The sequence below is a fragment of the Pomacea canaliculata genome, linkage group LG3, assembly GCF_003073045.1.
Source record: "Pomacea canaliculata isolate SZHN2017 linkage group LG3, ASM307304v1, whole genome shotgun sequence".
Lineage (NCBI taxonomy): Eukaryota > Metazoa > Mollusca > Gastropoda > Architaenioglossa > Ampullariidae > Pomacea > Pomacea canaliculata.
Genome location: NC_037592.1, coordinates 223723 through 247712, shown reverse-complemented (window position 1 = coordinate 247712; position 23990 = coordinate 223723). Strand labels below are relative to the sequence as shown.

Sequence of the window (23990 nt, the reverse complement as noted above, 5' to 3'; positions counted from 1 at the left end):
TTACTAACAATGAAAGGACACACTGTAATGCGTGTTACTAACTAACAAGGGCGATAATGACAGGGCACGCTGTCTTGGTGCATTATTGGTGAGGCCAAGAGCTACAGATTGTTACAGCAGCTGGTGATAGCTTCCTGGTACAGGGGAGAAAGTATAAGCAGCACGTGAATATGGTGGACGCCATGTGATCAAGTACTAACACGTGGTGGACGCCATGTGATCAAAGTACTAACACGTTGTTGACGCCATGTGATCAAGTATAACACGTGTGGGAATCGCCAATGTGATCAAAGTACTATAACACCGTGTGGACGCCATGTGATCAAGTACTAACACGTGGTGGACGCCATGTGATCAAGTACTAACACGTGGTGGACGCCATGTGATCAAGTACTAACACGTGGTGGACGCCATGTGATCAAGTACTAACACGTGGTGGACGCCATGTGATCAAGTACTAACACATAATGGACCCCATGTGATCAAGTACTAACACGTGGTGGACGCCATGTCATCAAGTATTAACAGCGAGATAGCTGAGATCCTATTACACAGGATCCTGCGATGGAATGTTGAGTCACGTGGCTGAGATGCTGTACCGAGAATACCAAGGGCCCAAACAGTTTGCCCGGGAAATTCCAGCGCCATGGTTGCCAGAACTGCGTAAGCACATTGTAGAGGAGCGCGTGGTGTGTCAGGTGGACTGCACCAGCGCTCTGGCCCTCGCAACGGCTCAGGGTGGCAAAGGTCAAGGACATGGAGGAGAAGGGGAAGCCACTCTAATAATCGTTGTGATGAGCGTAAAGAGCAAAAGCGCGAGTGTCATGGTGGCCGGCAAACACAGACTTACAGAGATCAGAGGAGTCTGTGGCGGGGATAGTCAGCCATGCTTTGCGCCCTCGTCACAGTCTGCAGCTGACTTCTGCGCTGTCTGACGTCACGACTGCCTTCATGGCGGCCGTCGTGTAAAACTCGCCTCCAGTTTCTCCCCCCTGCGATGGCGTCTTTGTCGGGGCACGTGCCCATCCTATGACGTCGACAAACATGACGAAGGGGCAGGAGGCAGAGGGGCTGGGGTGAGTCCGGTGGTGTCAGTGGTGTCAGTGGTGTCAGTGGTGTCAGTCTGGCGGGCTGTTTGTTGCCGCCAGTTCAACAGCAAATACACAGGCGCGCTGCTGGATGCTGTGCACGCGATGGTGTAGATAGTGTAGATAGTGTAGAGTGCACGAGGGCCTGGGGCTCGTGCTTGCTGCTCACCCAGCGCGCGTGCCGTCTGCCTTCAGGTACAGAGAAAGGTGTGTGGGGGGAGGGGGTGGCGACAGTAGTGACGTACTCTCAACGCCCTGCGCACCTGTTGCAGGTTTCTCCGCCTGCTCAGGTGCCAGACATGCTTTAGAAGCACTGCAATAAAGATAGGAGGAGTCTAGAGCGACCTAACTTTTGTCCTTGGCCATTCTGAGGCTGCGTGACCTCTGTGCGCCCTTGCAAGGATTCCTCCAGGCAAGAAGAATTGTTTGTGACGTGAAAATAAATGACTTGCACTTCAGTCATTACATCATTTTGTACACCCTGGAACCTTGCACACCCTGGAACCTTGTACACCCTGGAACCTTGCACACCTGGAACTTGCACACTCTGGAACCTTGCACACCCTGGAACCTTGCACACCCTGGAACTGTAACCATGCTTGTCCAGAATCTTCCAGAATCAAGGTTGCGTCCCTTTTGTCTGGTAGAGGTCTTCGCTCTTGGAAGTGTACGAATCTCTACCGCTATCACTTCTTGCATCAGCCATCCAATGCCTTCACTTCAGAGCTCGTGCAGCACTCGTTACTGCCAGCTGTCATCAGTTACTGCCAGCTGTCACTAGAGGTGTGCTGTACAAACACTGTGTTCGGTGAGCACTAGGCTCATGCAGCACAACCTTGTGAGGTCATTTAGTGCAGGGACTAAACACAAACCACTGACCGCCATTTTGTTTGTTTTTCCCGAGAGCTTAGAAGCAGCAAACGTCACACTGATGTCACGAGTGTGTGAGACACTGAGGGTGATCATTACAGCTTTGAAATGTGCATGTAACACCTGTAACACCTGCCTTTACCTAAACATCAGCAATCACTCGTAACAATACACATAATGACAGCTGTCACACAGGTAACAGTACATTAAAATGACAGCTGTCACACAGTAACAATACACATAATGACAGCTGTCATACTGTAACAATACACATAATGACAGCTGTCATACAGTAACAATACACATAATGACAGCTGTCACACAGTAACAATACACCACAATGACAGCTGTCACACAGGTAACAGTACATTAAAATGACAGCTGTCACACAGTAACAATACACATAATGACAGCTGTCATACTGTAACAATACACATAATGACATCTGTCACACAGGTAACAGTACAAGGTGAGATCCTGACTGCCAGTAACCAATGAAGTGCCGGGCAGTTTCTAGTAAACAAATTATAAACTAATCAACACCAATCTGTAACTCTAGTAACTTACTGTGGAGGAGCTAGAATGATGGTGGAAAGGCAACAAACGAATGGCTGGACGGGTGCATTCATTTACTCATTGAGGAATTGGTTTGCAGACAAGATGGCATCGCCCAAACTTCATCCAGAAGCCGGTGACCGCCAGGAGAGTGGCGGCCAGAAGCTGTTGTTCGAGTGTGTCCTCACGGCCGACCCGCCCCCGCATCACGTGGTTCCGCGACAACACCACCATCCAGCCGGGAGGTGAGGCTACACCGTCAACTCGGGGGCTAGTTCCCAGTTCCCTTTACATGTGTAGTCAACAAAATAGCAAACAAACAACAACTTTGGGTACGCAGGATGCAAAGAGGCGGCGTCGATAACGACACATCTGACACGTTATGTGGGGGGAGGGTTGTGGATGTGGTATACATATAAATAGTCCATATATCTTGGACATGAGATAGAGCTTACGTTGCATGTTAGGCGGATGACGGATTTTGAAATGTCGCGATACCTGTGAGAACAAAATGTTTTCTGTAAACAATGATTACAGATCATAAACAGCGATAAGACCCTCGTTAGCCGAGGGCTGGGGAAGAAAGTGACTAGCGATAAATGAACGATGAATTCCGTCGATTATCTTGATGAAAGATAACAGCTCTAACTGTGGAGTCACCAGTTTGATACAAATAGTCAGAGATAATGCTGGTGCTGATGCTGGTGCCGATGATGGTGCTGATGCTGCTGCTGCTGCAGGTCGATACACCATACGCACCGAGCCCCGGGACAAGAACACTTACTTCTTGGTGCTGGAGATCAACGGCGTCAACGCCCAGGACGCCGGCAACTACAAGGTGACCGCCAAGAACGCGCTGGGCGAGAGCAACGCCACCATCCGACTCAACTTCGACAGTGAGTGGCTGCCTCGTGCTGTGTGTGTGTGTGTGTCTGTCTGTTTGTGTGTGTGTCTGTGTGTGTGTCTGTCTGCTTGTCTCTGTGTGTGTGTCTGTGTGTGTCTGTATGTCTGTGTGTCTGTATGTGTGTGTCTGTGTGTGTGTATGTGTGTGTGTATGTGTCTGTGTGTCTGTCTGTGTGTGTGTGTGTGTGTGTCTGTGTCTGTGTGTCTGTGTCTCTGTGTGTCTCTGTCTGTGTGTGTCCGTCTATTTGTGTGTCCGTCTGTCTGTCTGTCTGCCATGCATGGCCTGTCTAGCAGTCTGCGTGTATACAGCTGCATGTGCCATAGGCAGCTGTCTGTGTCGCAGTGACCGCATGGCGTCCCTCCACAGTGCCGTGTGACAGACAGGTGTTACACACGTGTTCACAGTGCTGTGTGACAGACAGGTGTTACACACGTGTTCACAGTGACTGGTATTACACACGTGTTCACAGTGACTAGTATTACACACGTGTTCACAGTGACTAGTATTACACACGTGTTCACAGTGCCGTGTGACAGACTGGTGTACCTGTTCACAGTGACGCGTGAAGACTGGTGTACGTGTTCACAGTGACGTGTGACAGACTGGTATTACACACGTGTCCACAGTGACGTGTGACAGACTGGTGTACCTGTTCAGAGTGACGTGTGACAGACTGGTGTACGTGTTCATAGTGACGTGTGACAGACTGGTATTACACACGTGTTCACAGTGACTGGTATTACACACGTGTTCACAGTGACTAGTATTACACACGTGTTCACAGTGCCGTGTGACAGACTGGTGTACCTGTTCACAGTGACGCGTGAAGACTGGTGTACGTGTTCACAGTGACGTGTGACAGACTGGTATTACACACGTGTCCACAGTGACGTGTGACAGACTGGTGTACCTGTTCAGAGTGACGTGTGACAGACTGGTGTACGTGTTCATAGTGACGTGTGACAGACTGGTATTGCACACGTGTTCACAGTGCCGTGTGACAGACTGGTGTACCTGTTCACAGTGACGCGTGAAGACTGGTGTACGTGTTCACAGTGACGTGTGACAGACTGGTGTACGTGTTCATAGTGACGTGTGACAGACTGGTATTACACACGTGTCCACAGTGACGTGTGACAGACTTATGTACCTGTTCAGAGTGACGTGTGACAGACTGGTGTACGTGTTCACAGTGACGTGTGACAGACTGGTATTACACACGTGTCCACAGTGACGTGTGACAGACTGGTGTACCTGTTCAGAGTGACGCGTGACAGACTGGTGTACGTGTTCATAGTGACGTGTGACAGACTGGTGTACCTGTTCAGAGTGACGTGTGACAGACTGGTATTACACACGTGTCCACAGTGACGTGTGACAGACTGGTGTAACTGTTCACAGGGCCGTGTGACAGACTGGTGTACCTGTTCATGACATTTTTCAATGGCATCAGGAGTTAGCTTGCATTGACTCTGTGACCGGTGCTGTGGTGACGCGACACGTGTGAGTGGTGTTGTTATGGTGACGTGACATATGTGACGTAACCGGTGCCGTTTTTCAGTTGTCATTGCCGCTAGCTTAGCGACAGTGTTTTGGTGTTGTTGTGACATGTCTGTAATATTTTAATAGTTACATTGTGTGCCTTCTGTTAAACGAGCTTTTCGTGCTCTTTGTGTTATTTAGCTGTGTGTAGTTATTTATTATTTATTTACACTAACTCAGACGTGTGGGTATCTGCTGGAATGCACTGTATAGACTAGACATTTTCTTGATTTAAGCTGTCAAGTGTTTTAAGATTTGTAAATTTAAAGATTTTTGCCTGCAGTTTAAGTTGTATTAACCACTAACCCACACGGACTATTTTCCTCCTGGGCTTCAATGTAAAAGTGTTGTAAACGGGTTAAAAGAGGCAGGTTAAAGGTCAGACCGCTGTGTGTCCCATATACTCAGGTTCAGAAGCCACCAGCTCAAAGGAAGCCGACCGGTGTTTTTGCAAAAGCCCGAAATAAGGCAGGTGGGCGATAAAATTGTGCTGGAATGCAAGCTGACCGCTGACCCCAAGCACAGGTCAGTTGTGTTGGAACAATAACCCCATTTCGCTGGCGCCAGACACACGTCTCATGCCTAGCATTCGGTCAGACGGGTCCAGCCACACCGTCACCCTGGAGATATCCAGGTGTCCTCGGGGACGCCGGAGAGTACAGGGCCGTGGCCAAAAACGAACTGGCGAAGCTACGGCCACCATCACACTCAACTTTGAAGGTGAGAGCCTCATCCTCATGTCCTCCACCACCCCCACCCGACCTTGCCTCCCGACCCCGCACCCGACTGTCTGTGTGCAGCCACCCGACTGTCTGTGTGCAGCCACCCGACTGTCTGTGTGCAGCCACCCGACTGTCTGTGTGCAGCCACCCGACTGTCTGTCCGCAGCCACCATTGTGGTGTGGATGTGGAGCCTGCAAGCCCAGTCCCAGCCTTATTACCCACACGTTGTACAGTGTTGTGTTGGACTGGCATGCGACTGTGGACACAACCACTGAGTGGTGTACACCACGTGGCCCGGTGGTGTGGCGCCATCTTGTGTCAGGGTCGCCGTCGATCTGTTTGTGACGTCTGCTGAAGACACAAAGCCACTTTCACCACTTTTCCAACCCTAACAACAAAGTGACCCCCACACCTTGGAACTGGTGTTGATAATCCTAATTATCGTCCGGCTGACCTCCCCTTTGGTGTTCCTCCATGTCCTCGGCTCACCTCCCTGTTGATTTATATCCCGGTCATCGACCATCACTTCTCGTCGCCTTGAACGATATCCATGGATGTCTGGATGCACCAACACCACAAACACACACTCGGTGGTCACACACCAACACCACAAACACACACTCGGCTGTCACACACCACAACACACACTCGGCTGTCACACACCACAAACACACACTCGGCAGTCACACACCACAAAACACACACACTCGGCTGTCACACACCCACAACACACACATCGGCAGTCACACACCACAAACACACACTCGGCTGTCAGCACACCACACACACACACTCGGCAGTCACACACCACAAACACACACTCGGCTGTCACACACCACCAAACACACACTCGTGTGTCACACAGACTCACACACACTCGGCTGTCACACACCACAACACACACTCGGCTGTCACACACACACACACACTCGGCAGTACACACACCACAAACACAAACCAACTCGGCAGTCACACACCACAAACACACACTCGGCTGTCAACACCACAAACACACACTCGGCTGTCACACACCACAAACACACACTCGGCTGTCACACATGACCAATACAGACCCACTAAGCGGTGAGTTACCAGTGAAGTGCAGCTGTGACAACAGACAGACAGACAGACAGACTGGCAAACAGATGAGGGAAGAAAGGTGACGACTCAATGTTGTTCTTTTGCTTGCATTTTGATTTCGTTATTTAGAATAACCTTCTCATCTCCTTTTTTAATTTGGTTAAGTTGTTTATTTTGCAATTAAAAATTCCATCTCAAAATGTGGATTGTTTTGGCACCAAAAATAGTTCTTGTTATGTAAGTTTGTTTATTGAATAATAGTGTGTGAAGTAAACACATGAGTTTGATCTTTATTAACACTTTGACAACATAGAGAGTGTTGTAGTCTAGTGTGTCAATATAAACATAGTGGTGCTACAGTGTAGTGTGTCAATATAGTCAACATAGAGTGGTGCTACAGTGTAGTGTGTCAATATAGTCAACATAGAGTGGTGCTACAGTGTAGTGTGTCAATATAAACATAGAGTGGTGCTGTAGTCTAGTGTGTCAATATAGTCAACATAGAGTGGTGCTACAGTGTAGTGTGTCAATATAGTCAACATAGAGTGGTGCTACAGTGTAGTGTGTCAATATAAACATAGTGGAACTACAGTGTAGTGTGTCAATATAGTCAACATAGAGTGGTGCTGTAGTCTAGTGTGTCAATATAAATCATAGTGGGTGCTACAGTGTAGTGTGTCAATATAAACATAGAGTGGTGCTACAGTGTAGTGTGTCAATATAAGTCATAGAGGGTGCATAGAGTGGTGCTACAGTGTAGTGTGTCAATATAAACATAGAGTGGTGCTGTGTAGTGTGTCAATATAGTCAACATAGAGTGGTGCTACAGTGTAGTGTGTCAATATAGTCAACATAGAGTGGTGCTACAGTGTAGTGTGTCAATATAAACATAGTGGAACTACAGTGTAGTGTGTCAATATAGTCAACATAGAGTGGTGCTACAGTGTAGTGTGTCAATATAAACATAGAGTGGTGCTACAGTGTAGTGTGTCAATATAGTCAACATAGAGTGGTGCTACAGTGTAGTGTGTCAATATAGTCAACATAGAGTGGTGCTAAGTAGTAGTGTGTCAATATAACATAGAGTGGTGCTACAGTGTAGTGTGTCAATATAAACATAGTGGAACTACAGTGTAGTGTGTCAATATAGTCAACATAGAGTGGTGCTACAGTGTAGTGTGTCATATAAACATAGAGTGGTGCTACAGTGTAGTGTGTCAATATAGTCAACATAGAGTGGTGCTACAGTGTAGTGTGTCAATATAGTCAACATAGAGTGGTGCTACAGTGTAGTGTGTCAATATAAACATAGTGGAACTACAGTGTAGTGTGTCAATATAGTCAACATAGTGTGGTGCTGCAGTGTAGTGTGTCAATATAGTCAACATAGAGTGGTGCTACAGTGTAGTGTGTCAATATAAACATAGTGGTGCTACAGTGTAGTGTGTCAATATAGTCAACATAGTGGTGCTACAGTGTAGTGTGTCAATATAAACATAGTGGTGCTACAGTGTAGTGTGTCAATATAGTCAACATAGAGTGGTGCTACAGTGTAGTGTGTCAATATAAACATAGTGGAACTACAGTGTAGTGTGTCAATATAGTCAACATAGAGTGGTGCTGTAGTGTAGTGTGTCAATATAGTCAACATAGAGTGGTGCTACAGTGTAGTGTGTCAATATAAACATAGTGGTGCTACAGTGTAGTGTGTCAATATAGTCAACATAGAGTGGTGCTACAGTGTAGTGTGTCAATATAAACATAGAGTGGTGCTACAGTGTAGTGTGTCAATATAAACATAGTGGTGCTACAGTGTAGTGTGTCAATATAGTCAACATAGTGTGGTGCTACAGTGTAGTGTGTCAATATAGTCAACATAGAGTGGTGCTACAGTGTAGTGTGTCAATATAAACATAGTGGAACTACAGTGTAGTGTGTCAATATAGTCAACATAGAGTGGTGCTACAGTGTAGTGTGTCAATATAAACATAGAGTGGTGCTACAGTGTAGTGTGTCAATATAGTCAACATAGAGTGGTGCTACAGTGTAGTGTGTCAATATAGTCAACATAGAGTGGTGCTACAGTGTAGTGTGTCAATATAAACATAGTGGAACTACAGTGTAGTGTGTCAATATAGTCAACATAGTGTGGTGCTGCAGTGTAGTGTGTCAATATAGTCAACATAGAGTGGTGCTACAGTGTAGTGTGTCAATATAAACATAGTGGAACTACAGTGTAGTGTGTCAATATAGTCAACATAGTGTGGTGCTACAGTGTAGTGTGTCAATATAGTCAACATAGAGTGGTGCTACAGTGTAGTGTGTCAATATAAACATAGTGGAACTACAGTGTAGTGTGTCAATATAGTCAACATAGAGTGGTGCTGTAGTGTAGTGTGTCAATATAGTCAACATAGAGTGGTGCTACAGTGTAGTGTGTCAATATAGTCAACATAGAGTGGTGCTACAGTGTAGTGTGTCAATATAGTCAACATAGAGTGGTGCTGTAGTCTAGTGTGTCAATATAGTCAACATAGAGTGGTGCTACAGTGTAGTGTGTCAATATAAACATAGAGTGGTGCTGTAGTCTAGTGTGTCAATATAAACATAGTGGTGCTACAGTGTAGTGTGTCAATATAAACATAGTGGAACTACAGTGTAGTGTGTCAATATAGTCAACATAGTGTGGTGCTGCAGCCTGTCTCTATAACAATATTTATTTCTGTTTCAGGTGCCAAGAAACCTCAGTGAGTGTATTTTCTTGTAGTTGGATCATTGTGACTGCTGGGTAACCCTGACACACCAGTTACAGGGGTAGATGTATCTAATGTATCTAGTAACTGGATCATTGTGACTGTTGGGTAACCCTGACACACCAGTTACAGGAGTAACCTAACCTAACCCTAACCCTACACAACACGATTCCATCTGGTGATTGTAAGGAAATCATTTTAATCACATTTATAGACAGGATGTTAATTTTACCGGTGAGTTCTCGGTGAATGTGAAGAATTGTGTATTACTTCTGGCATTTATATTTTAATTCTTTTCTCTCTATAAAAATATTATTTTTTGTCTCACTTCCTGCTACCAACATTTAGCTTTAGCTTGTACCTTGGAGGTTGTGGTTAGCGTGCCCGTGGTTACCATGTCAGCTGTCTAAACATCCTGAGGCTCTGGGAGGAAAGGGTGATGGGGAGGTGTTGTATTTTTCAAGTTGAGCTTTAGAATTTGAACCTTACACTGCAGCATATTCTTGTCTCTCACCCTCTCCGCTCACCTGCCCACCCACCCCACCATGCGGCCAGTGCCATGCTGTCTCCCCAGCCCCCGGGTAGCCCTCTCACTGCCGCTCTGTACACACAGGCTGCCGGAGGGCAAGGCCCCCCACTTCACACAGAAGCCGACCATCAAGCAGCAGCAGAACCTGCTGATCATGACCTGCCTGCTGGAGGCTAACCCCACCCCTCACATCCGGTGGTTCCGCGACACCACGGAGGTGGGCGCCGGTGACCGCTACACCATCAGCCTGCAGCGTGACCCCGCGGGTGCTGACCTCTACACGGCTATCCTGCAGATCAAGGTCAGCACCAGACATCACGTGATGCTAGTCACAGGTGTCTCCTGTAGCACATGTAGCACCCACACAGTCAGCAACATTACAACACTAGTGTGAGCCTCTCTAACACTGTTCACACAGTGCCACACACCCAGGTACACACCTCGTCATTCTCGCTACCTGGCGCTCGTGTTGTTCACACACCTTCTCTATTGTTGTCAGGATCCCAAAGCTGAGGATGGAGGCACTTACAAGTGTACGGCCGCCAACGACCTGGGCGAATCCAATGCAAACATCACTCTCAACTTTCAAGGTATGGTGGTGCTTGGTACTCATAGTCCTAGGTGAACGGTGGCACAGCTACACCTACAAATATACAAATATTAGTAAATAGATGTGAACGGTGGCACAGGTACACCTACAAATATACAGATATAAGTAAACATGTGAACAGTGGCACAGCTACACCTACAAATATACAGATATAAGTAAACATGTGAACAGTGGCACAGCTACACCTACAAATATACAGATATTAGTACAATAAATAGATATGACAACAACACAGCAACACCTACAAAAATACAAATATTACACAATACATAGAAGTGAACAGTCTCAGGTACACCTACAAATATACAGATATTAGTACAATAAATAGATATGACAACAACACAGCAACACCTACAAATACACAGATATTAGTACAATAAATAGATATGACAACAACACAGCTCCACCTACAAATACACAGATATTAGTACAATAAATAGATATGACAACAACACAGCTCCACCTACAAATACACAGATATTAGTACAATAAATAGATATGACAACAACACAGCTCCACCTACAAATACACAGATATTAGTACAATAAATAGATATGACAACAACACAGCTACACCTACAAATACACAGATATTAGTACAATAAATAGATATGACAACAACACAGCAACACCTACAAATACACAGATATTAGTAAATAGATATGACAACAACACAGCAACACCTACAAATACACAGATATTAGTAAATAGATATGACAACAACACAGCTCCACCTACAAATACACAGATATTAGTACAATAAATAGATATGACAACAACACAGCTACACCTACAAATACACAGATATTAGTACAATAAATAGATATGACAACAACACAGCAACACCTACAAATATACAGATATTAGTACAATAAATAGATATGACAACAACACAGCTACACCTACAAATACAAACAGATATTAGTAACAATAAAATAGATTATGGATATGACAACAACACAGCAAACACCTACAAATATACAGATATTAGTACAATAAATATGAATATGACAGACACACAGCTAAATAGAGTATATGACAACCTACAAATATACAGATTATTAGTACAATAATATAGATATGACAACAAACACAGCTCAACCTACAAATAACACAGATATTAGTACAATAAATAGATATGACACACAACAAAAACAGCAAAACCTACAAATATACAGATATTAGTACATAAATAGATATGACAACAAACAGCAACACCTACAAATACAATATTACACAATACATAGAAGTGAACAGTCTCAGGTACACCTACAAATATACAGATATTAGTACAATAAATAGATATGACAACAACACAGCAACACCTACAAATATACAGATATTAGTACAATAAATAGATATGACAACAACACAGCAACACCTACAAATACACAGATATTAGTACAATAAATAGATATGACAACAACACAGCTCCACCTACAAATACACAGATATTAGTACAATAAATAGATATGACAACAACACAGCAACACCTACAAATATACAGATATTAGTAAATAGATATGACAACAACACAGCTACACCTACAAATACACAGATATTAGTACAATAAATAGATATGACAACAACACAGCAACACCTACAAATACACAGATATTAGTAAATAGATATGACAACAACACAGCAACACCTACAAAATACACAGATATTTAGTACATCATAAATAGATATGAACAACAACACAGCAACACCTCAAATACACAGATTTCGTAACATAGAGAGTGACAACACACAGCTACACCTACAAATACACACAGATATTAGTAAATAGATATGACAACAACACAGAAACACCTACAAATATACAGATATTAGTACAATAAATAGATATGACAACAACACAGCTACACCTACAAATACACAGATATTAGTAAATAGATATGACAACAACACAGCTACACCTACAAATACACAGATATTAGTACAATAAATAGATATGACAACAACACAGCTACACCTACAAATACACAGATATTAGTAAATAGATATGACAACAACACAGAAACACCTACAAATATACAGATATTAGTAAATAGATATGACAACAACACAGCTACACCTACAAATACACAGATATTAGTACAATAAATAGATATGACAACAACACAGCAACACCTACAAATACACAGATATTAGTAAATAGATATGACAACAACACAGAAACACCTACAAATATACAGATATTAGTAAATAGATATGACAACAACACAGCAACACCTACAAATACACAGATATTAGTAAATAGATATGACAACAACACAGCTACACCTACAAATACACAGATATTAGTAAATAGATATGACAACAACACAGCTACACCTACAAATATACAGATATTAGTACAATAAATAGATATGACAACAACACAGAAACACCTACAAATATACAGATATTAGTACAATAAATAGATATGACAACAACACAGCTCCACCTACAAATATACAGATATGACACAACAACCAGCTGTGACCAGCTAGCACGGAGAGGTGTGTTTCTGAGTCTGACAAACATTGTCGAGGGCAGAAAGAGAGAGACAGATGAGGGAGGGATGGGCTGTCAACAAACACTTAAGACACAGGTACCCTGTTCACACCTGTCCACCCGACCAGTACTGCGCACCATAGTATGTCCCTGTGTGCAGGTGCGGAGAAGCCCAAGGCAGCAGGACTGCCGCCAACGTTCACAGAGAAGCCCAAGGTATCCCAGGATGCCAGCGGCAAGAACCTGGTGATCACGTGTCAGTGCACGGCCAGTCCTAAGCCCTCCATCAACTGGTTCAAGGGGACAGCACCGCTACAAGCCAGCCCCCGAGTTGTCCCCACACTGACAGACAACGGCAACAACAGCTTCACGCTGACACTGGAGGTCAAGGTCAGTGACCATGCCACTTCATTCGTTCATTTTGCTTGCTGCACTCCCTCCTTCACCCCTCAACCATCATCATCATCATCATCATCATCATCCCCCCAGACATTCATTGTCATCATACATCATCCCTCTGACGCTGATTGCAAGCATTGACAATGTGTATACTCAGAGTTCATTCCACTGAGCAGTGAGTATCTAAGCTCACCATCAGACCTTGACCTTGACCTGTCTTCTCTGTCTCCCGCCCTGTCCTTGTCCAGAACTTCACCTTAGAGGACGGCGGTCAGTACAAGGTCACGGCCAAAAACGACGCCGGCGAAGGCAGCGCCAACATCACCATCAACCTTGAGCGTGAGTTACTTCCCTTTGTCGCTAGTGCTGGTGTTAGCGTGAGTTACTTGCCCCTGTCACTTGTCCCAGTGTAGGTACTTGTCCTTGATTATTAGAGTACTTACACACTACCACACTGATTGCTACAGCTCTTCCAGTAGAGCACTTAGTTTGTGTTGACTGTTTGTCTGTGTGTCAGTTGACTGTTTGTCTGTGTGTGTGTCAGTTGACTGTTAGTCAGTGTGTGTGTTTATCAGTTGACTGTTAGTCTGTGTGTGTGTCAGTTGACTGTTAGTCTGTCTGTGTGTTTATCAGTTGACTGTTAGTTTGTCTGTGTGTTTATCAGTTGACTGTTAGAGGGTCTGTCTGGTACCGCATTCACTACTTAGTCTCTCTTACCTGTGATATTTGGACCTGTCAGTCTTTACACGTCCAAGGAATGTCCTGTCTGTTGTGATTTCGTGACCTGTACTTTTGTCCACAGCCCCAAGGAAGCCCCTCCGCAGCTGCAGGGCAAGCCGTCCATCCGTCTGGAGGACAACGGCCGCGTCATCGTCATCGAGCAGTGCGTGGCCGCCCCCACCGCCCCCACCGTGCAGTGGTTCCAGGGCAGTCAGCCCATCGCACCTGGCGGCCGCTTCATCGTCAAAACAGCGCCTGAAGGCGGCCTCTTCTACATCTCGCTGCAGATTCCTAACGTAAGACCACCTGTACCACCTGTACCACATGTACCACCTGTACCACTTGTACCACCTGTACCACTTGTACCACCTGTACCACTTGTACCAATTGTACCACCTGTACCACATGTACCCCCTGTACCACTTGCACCACCTGTACCACTTGTACCCCTTGTACCACCCATACCACCTGTACCACGTGGTCCCGCCCTCTTTTGTGACTTTGCTGCCAGTGACGTGGCCTCTAAGTCGCGTGATCAGCTCTCTGAGGAAATAATTGGTAAAGTCCACTGTAAACATGTTGGTGACGTTGATGACGGTTAGATGATGATAACGGTCTGTCAGATGATGTGTGTTGTGCTATATTTTTTGCAGTTCACCGACAATGACTTCGGGAACCCTACAAGCTTGTGATGAAAAACAGCGCGGGGAGGCCTCGTCTACAGCAACCGTCAATGTTGACGGTACGTCCTCACCTCATCAGTCCAGGTGGAACTGTTGCTATGGTTACAGCACAGTTTATGATAGCTGTCTCTATTTCTGGAATTCTTACCCAACACCACCATGTAGTCGCGATAGACATGTAGACAGCCTGCTGTAACACCATCACTACTCATCACCTGCATACTTTCTTCTCTTTCAGCCCTGAGACCCAAGCCCAAGGGGGAGCCCCCCAAGATCACCCAGAAGCTGAATCCTCAGGTAACAAGCATTCCACACACAACTGTAGGAGATACACCTGAACCTTCCACTTGGTCTACACAAATACAGTTCATGCTGTTCACACTGACAACACTTCATGCTGTTCACACTGACAACACTACATGCTGTTCACACTGACAACACTACATGCTGTTCACACTGACACCAGTTCATGCTGTTCACACTGACACCAGTTCATGCTGTTCACACTGACACCAGTTCATGCTGTTCACACTGACACCAGTTCATGCTGTTCACACTGACAGCACAACATGCTGTTCACACTGACAGCACAACATGCTGTTCACACTGACAACACTACATTATGTTCACACTGACAACACTACATGCTGTTACACTGACACTACATGCTGTTCACACTGACACCAGTTCATGTTGTTCACACTGACACTACATGCTGTTCACACTGACAACACAACATGCTGTTACACTGACACTACATGCTGTTCACACTGACACCAGTTCATGTTGTTCACACTGACTAACATCCACGTCACATCCACTTCTGTCGCTTTATTTCCAGATTGTCAACGATGGTGATGCTGTGGATTTCGTTGCCAAGGTGACAGGAACGGAACCACTGGAGACCACGTGGTATAAAAACGGCAAGCCCCTGGCGGCGTCTGACATCTACAGAGTGACCTATGACAAGGGCACGTGCCGTCTCTACATTCCAGGTCAGGGGGTGCCCCACAAGGGCATGTACGGGGGGGTTGGTTACGGACAATGTGTATACTCAGCTTGTGCTTTCGCCAGATTCCAGATTAACTGATTGTACGGAGGTATAAAGAGCTAGTTCTGTCTTCACTCTGAGGTCAATGTGTTTTCCTCCAGTCTTCGTGAGACTAACAGGAAAACTTGTTTATTGATAAGATTTCTACAATCGAGACATAACAGCAGACGATGATCGATTCCAAGAAAGATCTAAGGACTACAAACATGTGACAAACAACAATAATAAAAGCAAACAATAACTAAAAATAATAAAAGTGGTTAGGTAGGTGTGTGAAGCAGGACAATCCAGACAAAAATTGGTAAACATTGTCTTTCAGTAAGTATTGTCATTCCGGAATTGCGACATTGAGATTTGCATAATAAGACAGGCCTTGAGACCTAGGTCACGTGACCAATAAATGTGTAATGTGCCATTCATGTTATTTAACTTAATTAGATAATGGTCACCGTTATTACACGATATTATAATAGCTTTCTGTGTGTTGCTATGGTGACAGAGGTGTTTCCAGAAGACTCAGGTAATTACAGTGTAACAGTGAAGAACCAGTGGGGCGATGCATCCTCCATGGCCAGCTTGCAGGTTAAAGGTTAGTGTTTACGTCACGTGCCTATAACATGTTTGCCGTGTGTCTACCGAACATTAAATTAGTGTCTGACACGTGGCTCCTGTGTAACACACAACTGAAGGGCAGTTTCATGTAAGATGTATAGGTAATCATGCGCTAGCAATATACAGGTAAGTACACGTTGACTAGCGTTCTTACCACACACAGCAACAGTAGATACAGTAGGTCACCCCAGGTCACCTCAAGCTAGTATAAGGTCACGGCCAGTAGAGCTTATCACGTGAATGACACGGGGAATGAAGGAGTTGTGGTGACGATGGGTTCTGTAGACAGACATCGGGTATCTACAGCCAAACTACAAGAGTGTGAATTCACATGTGAACACGTGATCACAAATAGTAAGAGTGAGAACTCACAGACCAACACATGATCACAGATAGTAAGAGTGAGAACTCACATGTGAACCCATGATCACAAATAGTAACAAGAACCCATGATCACAGATAGTAAGAGTGAGAACTCACAGACCAACACATGATCACAGATAGTAAGAGTGAGAACTCACAGACCAACACGTGATCACAGATAGTAAGAGTGAGAACTCACATGTGAACACATCATCAGTGAAGGAGAAGACAGGGGGTACTCTTCTAACGATTGATGATTGCTCTTGACTACCTTTGCTTTGTTCTGGTGATCTGGAGAGTTGACAAGGGAGATAAGACTGTTCTGGGATCTTGAGAGAGTTGACAAGGGAGATAAGACTGTTCTGGGATCTTGAGAGAGTTGACAAGGGAGATAAGACTGTTCTGGGATCTTGAGAGAGTTAACAAGGGAGATAAGACTGTTCTGGGATCTTGAGAGAGTTAACAAGGGAGATAAGACTGTTCTGGGATCTTGAGAGAGTTAACAAGGGAGATAAGACTGTTCTGGGATCTTGAGAGAGTTATTACCAAGGGAAGCAAGACTGTTCCTCTTTCCTTGGTTGTGTACTGTCACCTCTCACATTTATCTCTCGTGTTTTCCAGAAGTCAAGGTGGAGCCCAAGCAGGATGCCAAGCAAGAAGGAAAAGCACAGATGGAGATTTCTTTACAGTCCAAGGTCAGCATGACCTACTTAAGAATAGTGACCACACAGCCCACACATTATCCTTGTGACCTTTAGTGATGTGACTGAAGATAGTCCCAATATTTTACAACCTGGTATTCTGCTTCTCAAAAGTTCACAGCATTTTTCTCAAAAACAAGTCAACTCTTTGGTCACAAAAATCGCTGAATTATTTTGCTGCTGTTAGAGGTGGGATTTTTTTCCTAGATGTTTCCCCAGGCCAGTCACTTTTTCATTTTGCTATTATTATTCTCAACCAATGTTTTAGATAAACACGTGCCCTCTCATGACATATCGCCTTCATAAACATGATAATATCAGCTCTGTCACATGATTTCAAGTATCCGGCTAGAGTATCAGATAAGTTCATATATCTCACATCAATGTTGGGCTACTGGTCGTGTACCTGTAATAATGTCGGGGCTGGTCTTTACCTGTATCTGTTACACTGACTATCATTGTTTACTCATGTTATCAAATCTTTCATGTTATAATTCTTTGAGGTCATTTACCCTTATTCGTGTACTTCATATCAATATTGTGGTTATAACCATGTCATGTACTCTTTCTGTAATTACACCACACACTTTATCAGTGGACATACCTGTTCATTATCGAAACATGTTGCTTGTGTTCCTAAGTGTCTGAACTTAGCACTTGTTCATTTTACTTTGTGATAAAAGTTGAGCATTTCAGCTGTTATCATTGTGTTTGTGATTTTACTACCTGCCTTGCAGCTTGTGTCATTGTCCAGCTGTTTGCCTGCATGCTTGTCCAGCTGTCAGCTGTGTCATTGTCCAGCTGTTTGCCTGCATGCTTGTCCAGCTGTCAGCTGTGTCATTGTCCACCTGTCAGCATGTAACATCAAGCGCTGTCATGTGCACTTCTTTCTTTATTGCAGATGGAGATCAAGGCAGCACGTGAGTCCTTCACCTTTGTCTTGCCGCACTGTTTACGTGTTTAGGTCTTGCCAGTTTGTTTATTTATTTATTACACATTCCGCTACAGCATGCACGTGTGGACAGTGTGAAGTGCAGCTGTTCCCTCGGCATACACACGGCCCGCTAGAGTGCACTTGCTAGATACAGACGACCTGCATCATGCTTGAGTGCACCTGCTAGATACACACGTGTGCACTTGACCTCTCGCCTCTTCTACCCGATAATGAGCGAGTCTGTGCAATCCTGTGGTGGGCCTGCCTTCTGACAGGTGTGACATATCTTGGTGGGCAGTTTTGTGACAGGTGTGACATATCTTGGTGAGCAGTTTTGTGACAGGTGTGACATATCTTGGTGGGCAGTTTTGTGACAGGTGTGACATATCTTGGTGGGCAGCTTTAATACATCCTAGTGCATTTCACATGTCTTGGTACTGGTTAATCTGCCCTCTGATAATTCTTGTTGGCAGTTTTCTCTCGATGTGTTATGTCATGTACATATCCTAGTGGATATTGCCATCTGTTGGTGAATTTAACTGTTAGTTTTGTTGAGGGGATCGCCTCACAAGGTTGCCTCATCGCAGATGGTTGCAGCCAGCATGGACTGCTGTCATGTTTGGCAATATGGCGACCAACCGATTCAAACCCTTGCTTGGCGTAGGTGAATGCCAGAGCACACTCAAAGGAGTAGAAGAGTGTAACCATGTGCTGACGAATATAAACAGGTGTATATTACACGCGTGTACAAGACTACAAGTGTGCTCGTTTAGTTTGCAAGAAATTACAGGTGTTACTGTCAGCTGCACGCGCAGCTTCTAAACGAGATGAGGAGGTCTTGTGTTTGCAGTAGTAACAAATAGTTCTGCTGCCTCTTTACACACCTGTCAGTGTCTTGTGCCACTAAAACTATCTGGACATACTCTCTTTACACACCTGTCAGTGTCATGTGCCACTAAAACTATCTGGACATACTCTCTTTACACACCTGTCAGTGTCATGTGCCACTAAAACTATCTGGACATAGTCTCTTTACACACCTGTCAGTGTCTTGTGCCACTAAAACTATCTGGACATAGTCTCTTTACACACCTGTCAGTGTCTCGCTCAAGTCAATATACCTGGGCTGCTGGCAGAGTTGAAATACACTTTCATTTCGGACAGCTGGCACAGCTGGAAGTCGACTAGAATGAGCTGTTTGCAATTAAAGGACAACGGAAGAAATTAAAATGCAAAATAACGGGGATTTGATAACCAGACATAGAAACTTAACTTTCTAGATGCTGTCCCATTTTATCTTATTCGGTATTCAGCGCTTAATTTTCTGTTTTTATTCATGAATTATATTATATCTAGTATTCTATACAATTTATTTTTATTTTTACTTTTTGCGTGCCTTGATATATAGTATCCTATCGTCTTCCGTGAATTATTGTACGCCTCGCCTGTTTGATGCATGACTATCTGTACACTTGGTCTCCTGACTATCTGCCAGTTACTGTAGCCTTAGACACTTGTCCTTATCCACGACTTTTTATAGACTCCTAGACTCCTGAATTCTGTCATGCTTGCGATACAGCCCTCATTAGCTGCCTTTTTCTACACCTGCTTCCCCCCGTACATCCCCTTTCATCCGCAGCCCAGCCGCAGGAGGTGCAGTTGGAAATCCAGTCGCAGCAGAAACCTCAGCAGGATGGAAAACCTCCAGAGGCCCCCAAACCTGAGCCACCTAAACCTAAGGAGCCGGAGCCACCCAAATCTGCACCACCTAAAGCAGAACCGCCTAAACCTGAACCACCCAAAGTAGAACCACCAAAACCTGAGCCACCTAAACCTAAGGAGCCGGAGCCACCCAAATCTGCACCACCTAAAGCAGAACCGCCTAAACCTGAACCACCCAAAGCAGAACCACCTAAACCTGAACCACCCAAAGCAGAACCACCTAAACCTGAACCACCCAAAGCAGAACCACCTAAACCTGAACCACCCAAAGCAGAACCACCGAAGCCTGCACCACCGAAGGTAGAACCACCCAAACCTGAACCACCCAAAGCAGAACCTCCAAAGCCTGCACCACCGAAAGCAGTATCACCTAAGCCTGAACCACCCAAAGCAGAACCACCTAAAGCCTGAGCCACCCAAGCCTGCGGTAGCAAAGAAAGAGCCCTCCAAGCCCGCGGAAGAGCCTGCCGGGAAAGGCACTGCCCCCTCCATCGTGGTGAACGAGGAGAAGCCGAAGGAAGAAGGTAAAGACAGCAGCAAGAAGGTTAGGGCGAGGGCTCTTGGCCCTGCTACCCGGGATAGATCCTCCTCACCCGAGGAGGTAGTTGTCAACGGCGACGGGCGCAAGGACGTGGGCGGCAAGAGCCGCTCGCCGATCCCCAAGAAAAAGCCGTATACCAAAAAACCCACCACCATCCTAGAAGAAGGTAAGGTGTTTGTCAGTCGTGGCTCTACCAACCCTCGCGACGTCTCGTGCCAGACTAACACGCGCCCCTTCGCTGCGTGCCGTGCCGTGTACCTGGTCTCTGGCTGACCAACACTGCGTGTCCGCCAGCGGCCAGGTATGTGGACGTAGCTTCCAGTACCGCTGGTAACTCTGGCCACAGTGTCGCTGGAGACTTTTGAGGTTTCTCAGTCTGGTAAGTTACCTCCCATGTCATCAGGCAATGCCAATGCCATCCCACGGTTACAGGTTGAAATAAATTACTTACTGAACGTCAACTGTATATTGAATCCATGTAGTTGGCAGACGCAAGCTGTCAGCATCCTTTTAAAATGATTAAACAACTATCTGAAGAACAATATAAGATGTGATACAAGCCATCTCATTTATAAATTTGGACCGTTTAGGGTGTCACTGAGACACGTTGAAAGTATGGCGACTAAACAAGACCGTGGGAGTGGATTGGCCAGCCATGGTAAGCTGAATGTTTTATCAGATCATGAGAAATGTCAAAGTCTGTGTCAAGGCGTGATGCCAGCAAGAAGGACGAGGCTCTTTTGATGCCGACATAAAACAACAAAAACAAAACAGACCTTGACCTCTTTTTTTACTTTGGAATGGCTGGCGCCGGCTGTTTGGGTCAAGTCCTTGCTCTGGTGATCGCCTCCATGCTGTAGAGCTGACCTTGGTACTTGTACACGAAAGTGTTGACATAGCTGAAGCTTCTCGAGTCTAAACATTTACTGGCCTCTGAGCAACATTCTTATAAAGAAACACTTTTACTGATAATAAACTTTTATTCCATGAGACCTCATGCGTTGAACACACCCTCCCTTTTTCTCTTCCCCCTCTCACACTCTTGTGGCGAGACCTCCGCACCTGTTGTCCTGTTGGCATCACCTGCCACTTGCCAGACAACAGGTGCAAAGGTGTGTTGCTCAGAGGCCACCATCCAATACGCAGTGGTGTCAGGCTCTGATGTGGTCGTTAATCTGAATTCACATGACGTGTACTTAGTGGACAAGTGGACTGATTCACCGAACCTAACTCCTTGCACCTGACCAGTCATTTAATAACACACCCACTGGCCTCCTGTGCCCCGCCCACCCGGCCACCCCGCGTCCTGCCGTCAGTAGACTTGTAGGGACGAGTAAAGCGGCTCTAGCGCCCCCTCAATGACCTGATTGGTAGAAATAACCTGAGGCAGTTGTTGTTCCTGTACTAAAGAGCACCAGCATCAGTAACTGGTCAGCCAACCCCCACCTCTACTGACATGTTGGGTGACATGTTGGGTGACGTTGCCAGCCTGTAGAGCCTGAGTGACCAGCACTGGCTAGACTGATGCCGTAGTGGTGAATGAGGACCACAGCTGGTAACCAAGCGTAGCTGACTCCTGGAATAATCATGGCCTGATTAATCTCAATAATCTCTAGCATTAGTCAGCTGTCTTGGACTGTAATATTTTAATTACGTGGTGTCTCATTAATCCGAAACTGTAATCACATGTAATGCGATATATACATCAGCATTAATCAGAAATTAGTCTGCTTACGGGGTGTTCCAAAAGTCTCTTGCTGACGGCACTGTAGAGTACTGGCAGGAGAACCGTTGGCCGCTAACAGTCAACACTCTCAACAGTCCCTGGCCTATCCCATGCAGTGCCAAGTCACCTTTAGGTGGAAACACTTTCCCTCTCAAACTCACCAACAACCGAATACAGATTGGTGACAGTGGCCTTCACGAAAAAGACACTGGAGTATGAACCTGGGGGAAGGGGAAGGTGAGGCAGCCTATCCCTCAAAAAGGAGGACAAGAATGTGGAAGTCGTTCACTGTCAGCAAGGAGTTGACCCACTGTCCCCTCAAAGGCGAGGATCCTGCTACGCCACTACAAGACGATGCATTCAACAGGGGTAGAGATACTGTAGACAGGAAGTACTAAGACTGGTGTGGTCCCTCTACAACAATAATGTAAACAAGCCTACAAAAGGTACTGGGTGCTAGAGTGACAGACCCTGATAAACTTCACATCAGATTTCTCGCAAATACTGTTCGTGAGGAGCTTGGTGTAAAGAACACTGGCGTTAAGCTCAGTCGGACTTAATGTAAAGCTGGGATCAGTGGTTGTCACTCCTCACCCCCAAGTCCCCCTGTGTACCAACACCTTGTCCAGCAGCAACAGGGAGATAACTTCTCAGGGCAGATAACGGCGGCCGGCGAACGTGATGAGTCGCTTGTGCTGTGGGACTCTTTGCCTTCTATTGCACACAATTTCTACAGTTTAGATAAGGCAGTCATATTTAGATAATTTAGACATGACATTCCTGTTGCTGACATTGTATTTACATTCATATTCAGGTAAATATTTAGCCTCTCGACCTTTCTGTCGTACGAGAAGCGCGTATTTGCACAGTTTTCCTCTGATGTCAAGGGTGACTCTGTGTGGGCGGTGCCCATCTCTTCTCTCACCTGCTGAACCTTCATCCGCCCTCTGCTGAGTGAGGTACATGAGGGAAGTCTATTGCCCATCACGGGTATCGAACTGCGTGGTAGAAAGTGTGCCTGACGTCATTGGTCTCTAACCACCCCAGCGACCCAGCCACCCAGCAGCCACCCAGCCACCCAGCCAGACACACAAAGCACTAGGCTGTACGCTTTGTCCTCCCACCCCACTCCAACACACACACACACAGAGTGGTTTACTGTTGTCCTTCATAAACGACAGTCGGGCTGAAAGTAATGGATGTCAGAAATTATAAGAACTGTCTCTTACTGATAAGACAGCACCAGCCCAGGTGCAGCACCTTCTCAGGGTCATTAGTAATGGTGTCGATCCCAGTCAAATCCAGACTGTGGCCTTAGTCTCACAGAAAGGAAAGAAAGTAGTCCGCTGGTTGCTGTGGTTATATAATATTGGTGTCAATGTT

The 23990-nt window shown here is 45.4% G+C and overlaps 1 protein-coding gene across 1 annotated transcript in view; it reads left to right on the top strand.

Annotated features, from left to right (window-relative positions):
• The window catches only part of LOC112558514 (twitchin-like), a 135801-nt gene that overhangs the window by 3253 nt on the left and 108558 nt on the right, over positions 1-23990 (top strand). Inside the window, 17 exon segments of the mRNA XM_025228994.1 lie at positions 2614-2624; positions 2627-2653; positions 2656-2710; positions 2712-2758; positions 3254-3409; positions 9494-9509; positions 10129-10345; positions 10544-10634; positions 13316-13545; positions 13803-13893; positions 14357-14570; positions 14928-15016; positions 15196-15254; positions 15799-15952; positions 16508-16597; positions 17605-17678; positions 18586-18604. Of these exon segments, the coding sequence (XP_025084779.1) occupies positions 2614-2624; positions 2627-2653; positions 2656-2710; positions 2712-2758; positions 3254-3409; positions 9494-9509; positions 10129-10345; positions 10544-10634; positions 13316-13545; positions 13803-13893; positions 14357-14570; positions 14928-15016; positions 15196-15254; positions 15799-15952; positions 16508-16597; positions 17605-17678; positions 18586-18604 (1640 nt within the window).